Source organism: Cervus canadensis, chromosome 19, assembly GCF_019320065.1.
Source record: "Cervus canadensis isolate Bull #8, Minnesota chromosome 19, ASM1932006v1, whole genome shotgun sequence".
Classification (NCBI taxonomy): domain Eukaryota; kingdom Metazoa; phylum Chordata; class Mammalia; order Artiodactyla; family Cervidae; genus Cervus; species Cervus canadensis.
In genome coordinates, this window is record NC_057404.1 from 55,806,211 (window position 1) to 55,821,939 (window position 15,729).

At 35.1% G+C, this 15,729-nt stretch overlaps 1 protein-coding gene across 1 annotated transcript; it reads right to left on the bottom strand.

The window, feature by feature from the left end:
* Nucleotides 1-1,471: 1,471 nt before the first annotated feature.
* LOC122422151 (40S ribosomal protein S27-like) lies at nucleotides 1,472-1,755 on the bottom strand. The gene has a single exon (XM_043438448.1). It carries the CDS (start codon nucleotides 1,753-1,755, stop codon nucleotides 1,504-1,506), a length of 252 nt encoding a protein of 83 aa, XP_043294383.1. The 3' UTR covers nucleotides 1,472-1,503.
* Between the last annotated feature and the right edge of the window lie 13,974 nt (nucleotides 1,756-15,729).

Consider the following 15,729-nt stretch of genomic DNA (forward strand, 5'->3'; position numbering starts at 1 on the left):
TTTGCAAATATTTTCTCTCAGTCCATAGGTTGCCTATTCATTTTGTTTATGGTTTCATTTACTGTGTAGAAGCTTTTTAGTATGATGTAGTTCTACTTATTTATTTTTGCTTTTGTCGCTTTTGCTTTGGGTGTCATTTAAAAAATTATAGCCAAGACCTATGTCAAGGAGCTTATCATTTATATTTTCTTCTAGAAATTTTATGGCTTCAGGTCTTCTATTCAAATCCTCAATCTATTTTGAGTTAATTTTTGTGTGGAGTACAACATAGTAATCCAGTTTCATTCTTTAGTATTTGGCTGTCCAACTTTTCCAACAACATTTGTTGTAGAGACTGCCCTTTCTTCATTATATACTCTTGGTCCTTTATCATAAATCAATGGCCCCTGTGTGTTGGTCTGTTTCTGCAACCTCTGTATTGTCCCATTGATCTATGTATGTGTTTTTTCCCCAGTACCATGTTTTGATTTATAATGCCTTATATTGCAGTTTGAAATCAGGGAACATGATGCCTTCAGCTTTTTTTTTTTTTTTAATTGAAGGATAATTGCTTTACAGAATTTTGTTGTTTTCTGTCAAACCTAAACCTGAATGAGCCATAGGTATACCTATATCCCCTCCCTTTTGAACCTCCCTCCCATCTCCCTCCCCATCCCACCCCTCTACATTAATAAAGAGCCCCTGTTTGAGTTTTCTGAGCCACACAGCAAATTCCCGTTGGCTATCTATTTTACATATGGTAATATAAGTTTCCATGTTACTTTCTCCATACATCTCACCCTCTCCTCTCCTCTCCCCATGTCCATAAATCTGTTCTCTATGTCTGTTTCTCCATTGCTGCCCTGTAAATAAATTCTTCAATACCATTTTTTTAGATTCCATATATATGTGCTAATATACAATATTTATCTTTATCTTTCTGATTTACTTTACTCTGAGTAATAGTCTATAGGTTCATCCACATCATTAAAACTGACTCAAATGTGTTCCTTTTTATGGCTGAATAGTATTCCATTGTGTATATATACCACAATTTCTTTGTCCATTCATCTGTTGATGGATATCTAAGTTGCTTCCATGTTCCAGCTATGGTAAATAGTGCTGCAAAGAACAATGGGATACCTGTGCCTTTTTCAATTTTGGTTTCCTTAGGATATATGCCTAAGAGTGGGACTACTAGGTCATATGTTGCTTTTATTCCTAGATTTTAAGGAATCTCCATACTTTCTTCCATACTGGCTATATCAATTTATATTCCAACCAACAGTGTTAGAGTGTTCCCTTTTCTCCACACCTTCTCCAGCATTTATTGTTTGTAGACATTTTGATGATGGCCACTCTGACCAGTGTGAGGTGATATCTCATTATAGTTTTGATTTGCATTTTTCTAATAATGAGCAATGTTGAGCATCTTTACATGTGTTTGTTAGCCATCTGTCTTCTTCTTTTTTTTTTTTTTTAATCCAAAACTTGGTCTCCCGTTCATCTTGATACAGAGTGCTTTTAGTGCTGCTTCCGTCTGAAAGAGCATCCTTCTGTAAGCCTTGCTTTTCCTCCTGTAGGCTGGCAGAGGATAGTAGAGCAGCCAACACACAAAACTACTGTTTGTGCATGGCTAAAGACGGTGGTGATTTTATAGCAGCCTGGGCAATTTACATCCATGAAATAGGAATTGGGGCTCTGCACCAGGTGCTTCTTCTTGTGTTTCCTCTTCTCTTCTGGAGAGGGATGAAGAAGATCCTTTGCGAGAGGCATATTCTCGTGAGGAGGTCATCACCGCCGGAAAGGCAGCCATCTGTCTTCTTTGAAGAAATGTCTGTTTAGGTCTTTTTCCACTTTTTGATTGGGTTGGTTGTTTTTCTTGTATTGAGTTGTATGAGCTGTCTGTATATTTTGGAAATTAATCCTTTTCCGGTTGTTTCATTTGCTATTATTTTCTCCCATTCTGAGGGTTGTCTTTTCACCTTGCTTGTAGTTTCCTTTGCTGTGCAAAAGCTTTTAAGTTTAATCAGGTCCCACTTGTTTACTTTTGTTTTTATTTCCATTACTGTAGGAGGTGGGTCATAGAGGATCTTGCTTTGATTTATGTCATTGAGTGTTCTGCCTGTTTTCCTCTAGAAGTTCTATAGTTTCTGGTCTTGCATTTAGGTCTTTAATCCATTTTGAGTTTAGCTTTGTGTGTGGTGTTAGGAAGTGTTATAATTTCATCCTTTTACATGTAACTGTCCAGTTTTCCCATTTATTGAAGAGGCTGTCTTTTCCCCATTGTATATTCTTTCCTCGTTTGTCAAAAATAAGGTACCCATAGGTGCATAGGTTTATTTCTGGGCTTTCTGTCTTGTTCCATTGGTCTATATTTCTGTTTTTGTGCCAGTACCATACTATCCTGATGAATGTATCTTTGTAGCATCATCTGAAGTCAGGAAGGTTGATTCCTCCAGCTCCATTCTTTCTGAAGACTGCTTTGGTTATTCGGGGTCTTTTGTGTTTCCATATGAATTTGAAATTTTTTGTTCTAGTTCTGTGAAAAAGCCATTGGTAATTTGATAGGGATCGCACTGAATCTATAGATTGCATTTGGTAGTATGGTCATTTTCACAATATTGATTCTTCCTACCCAGAAACATGGAATATCTCTCCATCTGTTTATGTCATCTTTGATTTCTCTCATTAGTGTCTTATAGCTTTCTATGTACAGTTCTCTTGTCTCCTTAGGCAAGTTTATTCCTAGATATTTAATTCTTTTCATTGCAATGCTGAATAGGACTGATTCCTTAATTACTCTTTCGGGTTTTTCATTGTTAGCATATAGAAATACACTTTCTGTGGATTGATTTTGTATCCTGCAATTTTACTCAATTCACTGATTAGCTCTACTAATTTGTTAATACTATCTTTAGGGTTTTCTATGTACAGTATCATGTCATCTACAAACAGTGAGAGGTTTACTTCTTCTTTTCTGATCTGGATTCTTTTTTTCTTTTTCTTCTCTGATTGCTATAGCTAGGACTTCCACCACTATGTTGACTAATAGTGGCAAAAGTGGACACCCTTGTCTTGCTCCTGATCTTAGGGGAAATGTTTTCAGTTTTTCACCATTGAGAATAATGTTTGCTGTAGGCTTATCATATATGGCCTTTACTATGTTGAGGTTGGTTCCTTCTATGCCCATTTTTTGAAAAGTTTTAATCATAAATGGGTGCTGAATTTTGTCAAAGGCTTTTTCTGCATCTATTGAGCTTATCATATGGTTTTTATTTTTCAGTTTGTTAATATTGTAGATCACATTAATTGGTTTGCATATATTGAAGAATCCTTGCATTCCTGGAATAAACCCAGCTTGATCATGTTGTATGAGCTTTTTAATGTGTTGTTGAATTCTGTTTGCTAAAACTTTGCTGAGGGATTTTGATTCTATGTTCATCAGTGATATTGGCCTGTAGTTTTCTTTTTTGTGCTGTCTTTGTCTGGTTTTGGTATCAGGGTGATGATGGCCTCGTAAAATGAGTTTCAAAGTGTTCCTTCCTCTCCAGTTTTTTGAAAGAGTTTTAGAAAGATGGCGTTAGCTCTTCTCTGAATGTTTGATAGAATACTCCTGTGAAGCCATCCTGTCCTAGGCTTTTGTTTTGGGGGGAAGATTTTTGATCACAGCTTCAAATTCAGTGCTTGTAACTGGGTTGTTCATAATTTCTATTTCTTCCTATTCAGTCTTGGAAGATTGAACTCTTCTAAGAATCCGTCCATTTCTTCCAGGTTATCCATTTTATTGCCATATAGTTGTTCATAATAGTCTCATAATTCTTTGTATTTCTGCATTGTCAGAGGTTACAACAAACCTCTCCTTTTTCATTTCTAATTTTGTTCATTTGATTCTTCTCTGTTTTTTTCTTGATGAGTCTGGCCAAAGGTTTGTCAATTTTGTTTATCTTCTTTAAAAACCAGCTTTTAGTTTTATTAATCTTTACTATTGTTTCTTTCATTTCTTTTTCATTTATTTCTGCTCAGATCTTTATGATTTCTTTCCTTCTGCTAACTTTGGGGTTTTTTTGTTCTTCTTTTTCCATTTGTTTTAGGTGTAAAGTGAGGTTGTCTATTTGATGTTTTTCTGTTTCTTGAAGTAGGATTGTATTCTCTCTTAGAACTGTTTTTGCTGCATCCCATAGGTTTTGAGTTGTCATGTTTTCATTGTCATTTGTTTCTAGAAATTTTTTTATTTCCCTTTTGATTTCTTCAGTAACCTGTTGGTTATTTAGAAATGCATTGTTTAATCTTCATGTGTTTGTGTTTTTTAGTTTTTTTCTTGTAATTGATATCTAGTCTCATAGCATTGTGGTCAGAAAAGATGCTTGATATGATTTCAATTTTCTTAAATTTACTGAGGTTTGATTTGTGACCTAAGATGTGGTCTATTCTGGAGAATGTTCCATGTGCACTTGAAAAGAAGATGTATTCTCCTGCATTTGGATGGACTGTCCTGAAAATATCAGTGAGATCCATCTCATCTAATGTATCATTTAAGACTTGTGTTTCCTTATTAATTTTCTGTTTTGATGATCTGTCCATTGGTGTGAGTGGGGTGTGAAAGTCTCCTACTATTATTGTGTTACTGTCAATTTCTCCTTTTATATCTGTTAGTGCTTGTCTTATATATTGAGGTGCTCTTATGTTAAGTGCATAGATATTTACAGTTGTTATATTTTCCTCTTGGATTGATACCTTGATCATTATGCAGTATCCTTCCTTATCTCTTTTAATATTCTTTATTTTAAGCTCTATTTTGTCTGATATGAAGATTGCTACTCCAGCTTTCTTTTGCTTCCATTTTCATGGAATATGTTTTTCCATCCACTCACTTTCAGTCTATATGTGTCTTTAGGTCTGAAGTGGGTTTCTTGTAGACAGCATTTATATGGGTCCTGTTTTTTTATCCATTCAGCCAATCTGTGTCTTTTGGTTGGAGCATTTAATCCATTTACATTTAAAGTAATTATTTATATATATGTTCCTATTGCCATTTTCTTAATTGTTTGGGGTTTGATTTTGTAGATCTTTTTTCTTCTCTTGTATTTCTTGACTACATAAGTCCATTTAACATTTGTTGTAAAGCTGGTTTGGTGTTACTGAATTCTCTTAACTTTGCTTGTCTGAAAAGCTTTTGATTTCTCCATCAATTTTGAATAAGATCCTTTCCAGATAGAGTAATCTTGGTTGTAGATTTTTCCCTTTCAGTACTTTATATATATCCTGCCTTTCCCTTCTGGCCTGCAGAGTTTCTCCTGAAAGACCAGCTGTTAAACATATGGGGTCTCTCTTGTATGTTACTTGTGCTTTTCCCTTGCTGCTTTTGATATTCTTTATTTGTGTTTAATCTTTGTTAGTTTGATTAGTATGTGTCTTGTGGCATGTTTCTCCCTGTATGGGACTCTTTGTGCCTCTTGGGCTTGATTGACTATTTCCTTTTCCATGTTGGGGAAATTTTCAACTATAGTCTCTTCAAAAATTTTCTCATACCCTTTCTTTTTCTCTTCTTCTGGGACCCCTATGGTTCAAATGTTAGTGCATTTGATATTTGTCCTGGAGGTCTCTGAGACTATCCTCAGTTCTTTTCCTTCTTTTTACTTTATTCTGCTCTTCAGAAGCTATTTCCACCATTTTATCTGCCAGCTCACTGATTCATTCTTCTGCTTCAGATATTCTGCTACTGATTCCTTGTAGAGTATTTTTAATTTCAGTAATTGTGTTGTTTGTCTCTGTATGTTTATTCTTTAATTCTTCTAGGTCTTTGTTAATTGATTCTTGCATTTTCTCCATTATGTTTTCAAGATTTTTTTTTATCATCTTTACTATCATTATTCTGAATTCTTTTTCAGGTAGTTTGCCTATTTCCTCTTCATTTATTTGGACTTCTGTGTTTCTAGTTTGTTTATTCATTTGTGCAGTAATTCTCTGCCTTTTCATTATTTTTTTTTTAAACTTATTGTGTTTGAGATCTCCTTTTCTCAGGCTTCAAGGTTGAAGTTTTTCTTCCTTTTGGTTTCTGCCTCACTAAGGTTGGTGCAGTGGTTTGTGTAAGCTTTGTATAGGGTGAGATGTATGCTAAGTTTTTTGTTTGATTGGTTTTCCTCTGCTGGGTAAGGCTGAGTGAGGTGGTAATTAAGGCTGATAATTCTGTTTGTATTTTTGTTTTGTTTGTTCTTTGGATGAGGCATCCTGCACGGGGTGCTATTGGAGGTTGGGTGATGCTGGGTCTTGTGTTCAGTGGTTTCCTTTGTGTGACTTCTCACTATTTGATACTCCCTAGGGTTAGTTCTCTGGTGTCTAGCATCTTGGAGTCAGTGCTCCCAATCCAAAGGTTCAGGGCGTGATCTCTGGTCAGAAATGAAATTCCACAAGTGGTTTGTTATGGCATCAAGTGAGATAAAAACACATACTCAAAAATGAGAAACCAAAGATGAATCCCAGACTAATGGCAGTTTTACATAATCAGCAAATAATAATTAAAATCATGGACTATACACATATACAGATACATCCATAAGCAAAATCAAAACAGTCCAACCAAAATAAAGTACAATAGTGACCTGGCGAACAAAGGAAACCAAAAATTATATCTGTCAATTAAGAACAAAACTAACTAAAGCACAAACTGGAAAACAAAACTAAAGCAAGGTGCCAAAAAAATATCTTGCTTTAGTTTTGTTTTCCAGTTTGATAAATAAAGCAAGGTGCCATGTTTGGAATAAAGCAATGAAAACAAAACTAACGTATGTTGAGAGGAAAGATAAGAAAGAATAGATATGCAAAGCTAAATAGAGATAGATAAAGAAGATTTATATACATTAAAGATCTTCAAGGGGAAAAGAACAGTAGGAAAAGCAAGCAAAGTAATAAATGTAGAAAAAATAATAATAGGTTTTAAAAAATTAGAAGAAAAAAGGAAGAGGAAAGGAAAAAAAAAAAAGAAAAACTCCACAGAACTGCAAAAGCCCAACATAGAGGCAGAGGTTTATAATAGCAATAAAAAGTGTGATTGGAAGAAAAAAAGAAAAATCTCAAAAGCTTAATTAGATTTCATAGTGCCAATAAAATCAACAACTACAACAGATGTTGGCAATTTGATCTCTGATTCCTCTGCCTTTTCTAAATCCAGTGTGAACATCTGGAAGTTCACAGTTCACATACTGTTGAAGCCTGGCTTGGAGAATTTTGAGCATTACTTTGCTAGCATTTGAGATGAGTGTAATTGTGTGGTAGTTTGAGCATTCTTTGGCATTGCCTTTCTTTGGGATTGGAATGAAAACTGACCTTTTCCAGTCCTGTGGCCACTGCTGAGTTTTCCAAATTTGCTGGCATATTGAGTGTAGCACTTTCACAGCATCATCTTTTAGGATTTGAAACAGTTCAACTGGAACTCCATCACCTCCACTAGCTTTGTTCATAGTGATGCTTCCCAAGGCCCACCTGACTTTGCATTCCAGGATGTCTGGTTCTAGGTGAGTGATCACACCATTGTGGTTATCTGGGTCATGAAGATCTTTATTGTATTGTTTTTCCATGTATTCTTGCCACCTCTTCTTAATATCTTCTGCTTCTGTTAGGTCCCTACCATTTCTGTCCTTTATTGAGCCCATCTTTGCATGAAAAGTTCCCTTGGTATCTCTAATTTTCTTGAAGAGACCTCAAGTCTTTCCCATTCTGTTGTTTTTGTCTATTTCGATCAAACACAGGCCCCCACATTGAAAGTGCTGAGTCTTAACCACTGGACTGCCAAGGAATTCCCTAGTTTTCAATATGTAAGCTTTTCACCTTCTTGGTTAAATTTATTCCTAAGAACTTTATTCTTTTTGATGTAATTATAAATGAGATTATTTTCTTTATTTCTCTTTATGTTAGTTTATTTGTGTACAGGAACATACCAAATTTTTGCATATTGATTTTGTATCCTGCAACTTTACTGATTTTGTTTACTGTCTCTAACAGTTTTTATGGCATCTTTAGGGTTTTTTGCATATAATATCTGCAAGTGACAGGTTTACTTCTTCCTTTCCAATTTGGATGCCTTTTATTTCTTTTTCTCACCTAATTACTCTGTGTAGCATTTCCTATACTGTGTTGAAAATAACTGGTGACAGTGAACATCTTGTCTTGTTTCTCATCTTAGAGGAAAGACTTGCAGCTTTTCGCCGTTGAGTGTGATGTTAGCTGTGGCTTTGTCATGTACAGCCTTTATTATGTTGAGGTACATTCCCTCTATTCTCATTTTGTTTAGAGATTTTTTTGTACATGGATGTTGACTTTTGTCAAATGCTTTTTTTGTTTGTTTCAGTTGAGATAATCATAATTTTTATCCTTCATTTTGTTAATGTGGTGTATCACATTGACTTCATAGCAGATATTGAATGATACTTACATCCCTGGAAAAAAATCCTACTTGATCATGGTGTATGATCCTTAAAATGTATTGTTGAAATCAGTTTGCTAATATTTTGTCGAGGATTTTTGCACCCATCAATAATGCTGCTGCTGCTAAGTCACTTCAGTCGTGTCCGACCCTGTGCAACGCCATAGACAGCAGCTCACCAGGCTCCCCCGTCCCTGGGATTCTCCAGGCAAGAACCCTGGAGTGGGTTGCCATTTCCTTCTCCAATGCATGAAAGTGAAAAGTGAAAGTGAAGTCACTCAGTCGTGTCCGACTCGTAGCAACCCCATGGACTGCAGCCTACCAGGCTCCTCCGTCCATGGGATCTCCCAGGCAAGAGTACTGAAGTAGGGTGCCATTGCCTTCTCTGATCCATCAATAATATTGGCCTATAATTTCTTTTCTTTGGTATCCTGTCTGGTGTTGGTATCAGGGTAATGCTGACCTCTTTAAATGAGTTTAAAAGAGTTCTCTTCTATTTTTGAAGAGTTTGAGAGGGATTGGTTTAATTCTCTTTTGAATGTTTGGTAGAATTCATCTCTGAAGTTTTAAACTTTTGTTTGCTGGGAGGTTTTTAATTACTGATTCAATTTCATTAACAGTTAATTGGTCTGTTTAGATTTTCTCTTCCACCATGATTCAGTCTTAATAGGTTGTATGGTTTTAGAAATTCTTCCATTTCTTCTAGGTTGTCCAATTTGTTGTCATGTAATTGTTTATAGTAATCTCTTATGATCCTTTGTATTTCTGTGGAATCAATTGTAATATCTCCCTTTCATTTCTGATGTTAGTTAGTCCTCTTTTTTCTTTACTTTTTGAATCTTAAGCATGTAAAAGTCTAGAAAGAAAATGTAGTTAGAGCTGACTAATTCCAGTGGTAGCACAATGATAAGAGAGTCTAGGAATTCCTGCAGCTCTGACCCACTCTAGGGTTGTTTTTTAGCTCCTATCTGTTCCTGAAGCTGTTTTACAAATGTGCCATTAAATTTATGACTTATCTTTTCAACAAATTCTCCTACTTGCTTAATTTACCTTGAATTCCTTTTATTGCTTGCAGCAATACTTGTATTCATAATTTTCGCTATTTTAGAATATTTTCTTAGGATAGATTTGATAGCATTGGGATACTGGGTAAAATTTCTTGATGGTTTTCTGGCCTTTTATATAAATATCTTTTGTTGTGATTGCAGAGGCCAAACTAAATAGAAAAACTTTTCTTACTTCTGCAGTGATATGAACATTCTGATAACACAGTAAATGGCAAAAATAATTGCTTTCATTACAGTCTCTGCAATTTAGGACAAGAAAAGGGAATTACTTTTTTAATCATTTGCAAACATTTCTATGATTAATAGGCAACTATTGTTTTAACTTTTCTAATGAGATCATTGTAACGGGGTCCATTAGTAAGATGAGTTACCAATAAACCTAAGATGTTAGCTTCATACCAAAGACAGACTTGTGCATGTGCATGAATGTGTGGGGTGACTGTGTTGGGAGAGGTGAAGGGGGCCTGAAAAATGAAGGGTAGAGTGGGAAAGAGAGAGAAAAGAGATATAGTGGAAATGTGCAGGCCATAGATACATTAATCAGTTTACCTCTCAGGCATGCATAAAATAAAGCCTTCAGTTCTAAGACTGATTGATGGTAATGATTCTTTCCAACCTAACTTGTTCCTTCTATAAATTTTAAAAAGTATTTTTAGTTACTATGTATTTAAATTCATTACTCTGCTTTGAAGTTTCAGTTACCAATAGTGAATACAGTTGTGGATCTTAATAAACATTTGTTTAAAATCTATTCTAATTCCATTCCCTCATTTAACCTTGGGAACTTTTGTTAAACCCTATGACAAATGCCTAAGAGTTGCTGGGGGGAAAAAGCCAGACTAAATTTGACCCTGGTCATATTATTTCTTTGTTGCCTTGCCCCTCCATAAAGACTAACGTTTATCTTTGAATCGTTGAGAATTCTTAGCTTCAGAATTCTTCCTTTTAGAAGACAAAGTACCCTTTGTCTAAGGGTAATTTTTATGGTGTGGGACATTTAACTTACTTACTAAGAATCAAGCAAATGAAGTCTGTATTAAATGAAAAACATATTTGTGACTTTCCATGAAGGTCAGGGCAACCACATTCTAAAATCATCAACAATGCTGCTTGGTTTAAAGAGTTAGGTCTATTTCACATTTTTTTAAGACAAAATTTTTTAATTTACTTAGAAAAAGATACATGTTTTGTAATGTAGGCTTTGAGATTCACACTTCTTTTCTGTACAGACACAGCTCAAGATTTGACACACTCAGTATTTCAAGATATTATTTATATGTGTAATCTAAAAAATGACACAAATGAACATATCTATAAAACAAAACAGCTCACAAATACTTTGGATGATAATAAAAATATGACACTTGCAATTTTTTAAATTGGGCTTATTTACAAAATTTTTAATATTTTATGTTATTTCTGTTGTATCATATCTGAAACAATCTTCACATTTTATTCACACAATAGTCATTCATTCAAATAAGGCATTAATTGAGCACCTACTATATACAAGACAGTGAATAAAGCAGAGAATAAAAGAAATGACCTGCTCTTATGGTGCTAATACTCTAATGAAGGATGGAATTTAAAATAAAAACATATAAATATATTATAAACCGATTGATAAATGTTATGAAAAAAAAATAAAGCAAGACAATAACAACAGTGATGACTATGCTATTGTGCAAAATTTGCTCAGGATCTTCATTGACACAGTTTATAGTCTCCTTCTGGAAATCAACATAACTTAAGGGTCAGCTAGTAATTCCAAGTGCCTAAATCTTTCAAAGAATCTACCATATCTAATATTTAATGCACACACACATTTCTTAGAAAAGAGATTTTCATATGTGACTTGATGAACTACATATCAAAGCACAATGGTATTTGGTAATATATGAATAACGTAACCCGTTTAACCAGATAGGTTTACTTTTTGAAATCCTGAACGTCCTTTACCTGTAAGCAAATTGTGTTGTTAAAGTTTATTTTTAAATATGTATTTGAATCTCTGAATACATTTTCCCATAGAAACAATATTAAGTATAAAGATATATATCCAAGCCTGTTATTCATCTGAAGTACAGTATATTGAAATAGTAGAAAATAATATTGCCTCCAACTACAGAAACTGAATAAAGTAGAAAATCTGTATAAGAGAATCTGATTCTTTTTCTTGAAGGATGACACTGTAGAAAATTATGTTCATTAAGAGGAAAACAGAGAGAACATGAAGAGAACATTGAGGGGGCTAAAGGGCATGAAAACTTAGAGGTTTCTGGAATTGGTTATTTTTTATATATCATTGTATTTTAAAGTTATAATTTTCTTTAATTTCTAAGAAACCATGTCATTTAGCACTGCTCATATTTAAGTCATAATTAGACCCGACTCTTTGCCCCCTCTCACAAATTAAGAAGGGACAAAAAGAGGGTAGGACTTGTCTTAGTTTTGGAAATAATCAAAGAGGCAACAAAAAGAAAAAAAAGCTTATTTATAAGAATATTATATTTTAGCTTTATTTAAAATTACATGGTTGGAAATAAACTCAATTTCCAACAGCAGGAAAATGGTAAAGAAATTTAGGCTTGGAATATAGTGAATCCACCAAAAGGAAAGTTTCTGAAGAATATGTAAAGAAATAGGAAAAAAAAATGTTCATTGGAGGATAAAAGCTAGTAACAAAACTGTATAATACTGTAAGATTTTTCTATAAACTTTTCAACCAAAAATTTGAAATTATTATCTCTGGGTGTAGAGTGATTGGTATTTTAAGATTTTTTTTTTTTTGCATTTTTTATTTCTATGATCTGCATTGTTGATTTTTGTATTTTTGAAGGTATTTTTCAGAGTCTGATTTGCATATGAGGAAAAGTTAAATAAGGGAAGGGTTTTAGAATAACTGTTAAACATATTTTAAAGAATGAGTGGGGAAAATAATACACCTAAGAAAGAAACAACTGGAAAATATCTTTTTTTAGTTAATTCTTCCCTAAGTGAAAGAAACAGCCTGATGGTAAAGACTCTCTGGGCAGAAAGTCATGGTGGCCCCAGATTTCATGACCTTTGTAAGAGGCTCCTATATTAAATTCCTCCTATTGAACCACATGGTGTGGACCCTGGTTTCCTGATTGGATCCTGACTAATAGTGGTACTTTTATTCTAAGAAGAAGTTCTAAGAAGCGGTACTCCCTCAATAACACAAATCTGAGTATGAACAAACACACCTTGTTGAGCACTGATCTCTTATCTGTGTCTGTCTCCCTCTGTACCCAAACCCAGCCCGCATGTGCCTTTGCTCAAGACATCTGCCGCAGGCCATCCCCAGCCAGCAACCAGTGGCCCCAGGGTGAAATCTGAGCTTAGATCAAAGGAGTTTGAATCTCTTTCACAAAGAAGATTGCGGAGGAAGAATCCTCACTTCAACGTTGTCCTAGACTCACAGACTTAGAGAACAAACTTATGGTTGCCAGGGGTCAGGATGCAGGGAAGGGATGGGTAGGGAGCTTGGGAAAAACATGTCCACCCTACTATACTTAAAATGCTAACCAACAAGGTCCTGCTGTGTGGCACATGGAACTCTGCCCAGTGTTACGTGGCAGCTTGGATGGAAGGGGAGTTTGGGGGAGAATGTGCTCAGTCATGTCCGACTCTACGCCACCCTTTGGACTGTAGCCCACCAGGCTCCTCTGTCCATGGGATTTTTTCAGGCAAGAATACTGGCGTGGGTTTCCATTTCCCCTCCAGGGGATCTTCTCCATCCAGGGATTGAACCCATGTCTCCTTTGTCTCCTGCATTGCAGGTAGGTTCTTTACAACTGAGCCATTGGGAAAGCCCATGGATCCGTGTATATGGACGGCTGAGTCCCCTCACTGTTTACCTGAAAGCATCACAACATTGTTAGTCGGCTATACCCCAGTACAACATAGAAAGTTTGTAAAAAAAAAAAAAAGCTGTCCAAAACGTCACAATAAGAGCAGTATGCTCCAAAATACAGTGCCTGTTCTTAATCTATTGTCAGTGTTATAGGTAATCAAGACCATCTGATCTGGATTCTGTGTTTCTGCTGGGCAGCAAAAATTTTTATTGGCATTCTAACATTAAATGAGTCCCACTGAATTGCAGGAATCAGAAGATAATTGTCATGCGTTTCCTTGTATTTGAAGTTTCTTTAAATGAGCCTCAAGAAGAAGCAAACTTTTTTTTTTTTTAAATCATGTGGGTGGTTTCTAAAAAATGTCAAAGATTCAATAGATTGCTTTGTTCAAAACACTGAGATAGAAACATAGTTTCCCCTGTAATTCTTTCTCTTATTATCTTTCTAAATTGAAAAGAAAGAAAATACAACAGTAAAAATTAGTTAAAGATAAAAGTTTCAAAGCAGTGTGCTTCATCCTGTCCCACCAGTACACAGAGCATGAAGTTTTTCTCTCGGTGGACCAGGGTGAGAAAATGGGATTCACAGCCACCCTTAATCTAAAATACATGGCTGCCTCTAGGCTGTATCTTTCTTTTTATACTCCTTGTGGTGGAAAATCAACAATTACATTGATGTCAAAATGGTGTAGAACCAGATAGGATAATTTCCAGAATCAAAACGCCAAAAGTATATTTGCATCTTTGAACTAGAGTAAAGCAATAGTAATTAGGCTTTGTCTCACACAAGCTTGAACACAAGCAATAGAACCTCATCCTTGATAGAATGTTGATCTATGTAAAATGCAGATAAACATCAACAAGAGGCAGGCTGGACATCCGTTGTCTCATCAGAGCTGCTGCCGATTATTTTAGAATTTTAACTCTTTATAATTTCCCTCAAGGTTTCTCAAACTTTAATTCACTGAAGACTGAACTGATTGTGTCAAAAGCAAAACAACTGTTAAATTGTGTTATCATAAACTTGGAGATTTTTTCCAAAGAACTTTCATTTTTATGTAGGCAGTTACATCTTCAGTTTAGTCATCCAGGAAACAGTATTTTCCTATTTTAATTTCCTGTGAGGTAGGTGCATTACTGTTCCAGTTTTATAGAAGAGGTTTGGAACAGGTCAGTGACTTAGTGAAGGTCCCATGGAAAGTGAAGGACCTACTGACCTTAGGGCCTGTGGAGGTTTATCTCCTGCTTCACTTCAGATGGTTACAGTGTTGCACCACTCTATTGTCCAGGTGGCAATTAAATCTTTTTAAAAACATATTTATTTGTCCTTATAATGAATTCCTAAAATGCAGAAGTAGAATTCAGAGGGCCCTCGCGGTTGAATTGCATAAAGCCCCATCACTCCAAGACAATTGTGGTTATATTTTGCACATTTCCTTCCAGTGTCTTAGGACCTTATGTTTTACATATCATATAGCAAAATATAATGAAGTCTGATTTTTCACTGTAAAAGCAATATAGGAAGTTAGAAAAGCTATAGTGTATAAAGAACAAATCAGCAAAAAATGCAAAATAATTGGGTTAGTAACAAGTAAAATTTTCTTGTGCGTGTGCTAAGTCCCTCCAGTTGTGTCCTTCTCTTTGAGAACCTATGGACTGTAGCCTGTGAGGCTCCTCTGTCCATGAGATTCTCCAGGCAAGAATACTCGAGTTGGTCCCATGCCCTCCTCAAGGGGATCTTCCCAACTCAGGGATCAAACCCACATTTCTTATGTCTCCTGTATTGGTAGGCAGGTTCTTTACCACTAGCCCCACCTAGGAAGCCCAAATAAAATTTACTATCAACTGAAATTAACTTAATCAGTGTTATTAACTTCTAATTTGCTACATTTTCTTAACCACATTTAAAAGTTAATATTATACATAAAATTAATCCTAACAGGCTATAAAAGCCATATATAACTTTCCACAAACTTTTTTTCCTGAATAGCAAAGAATTGCAACCACTTGAAAGATTGATCGAATTGTTTAAAATGTGTGAAATCATCTCATATAAATTGAGAGACATGTCACAGATCAATTTGTATTACAACTTTGTATATTAAAAGATATTGACTAGAGATAGAAAACAAATTAAAGGTAAAAAGGGAAAAACACTTTTATTGATCCAACCTCAGGACAGGTTACTACCACCAGTTCATAGTCTTCAAAGTTGTTATATATTGTTCCAAACAACACACTTAAAGGCAGTAGGATAGGTCTACTCTTATCTTAGAAAAAACCCTAGTGTTCTGAGGGGGTTAATAATATATTTTGAGAAAAAATAAGTAAGTAAGTGCACATGGCCAAACACATTTGAGAAAGGGTGTATATTATAGTTTGCT

What these genes read in the sequence shown, in the direction of transcription:
- LOC122422151 (XM_043438448.1), bottom strand. Translation starts at nt 1,755, where the DNA reads ATGCCTCTCGCAAAGGATCTTCTTCATCCCTCTCCAGAAGAGAAGAGG.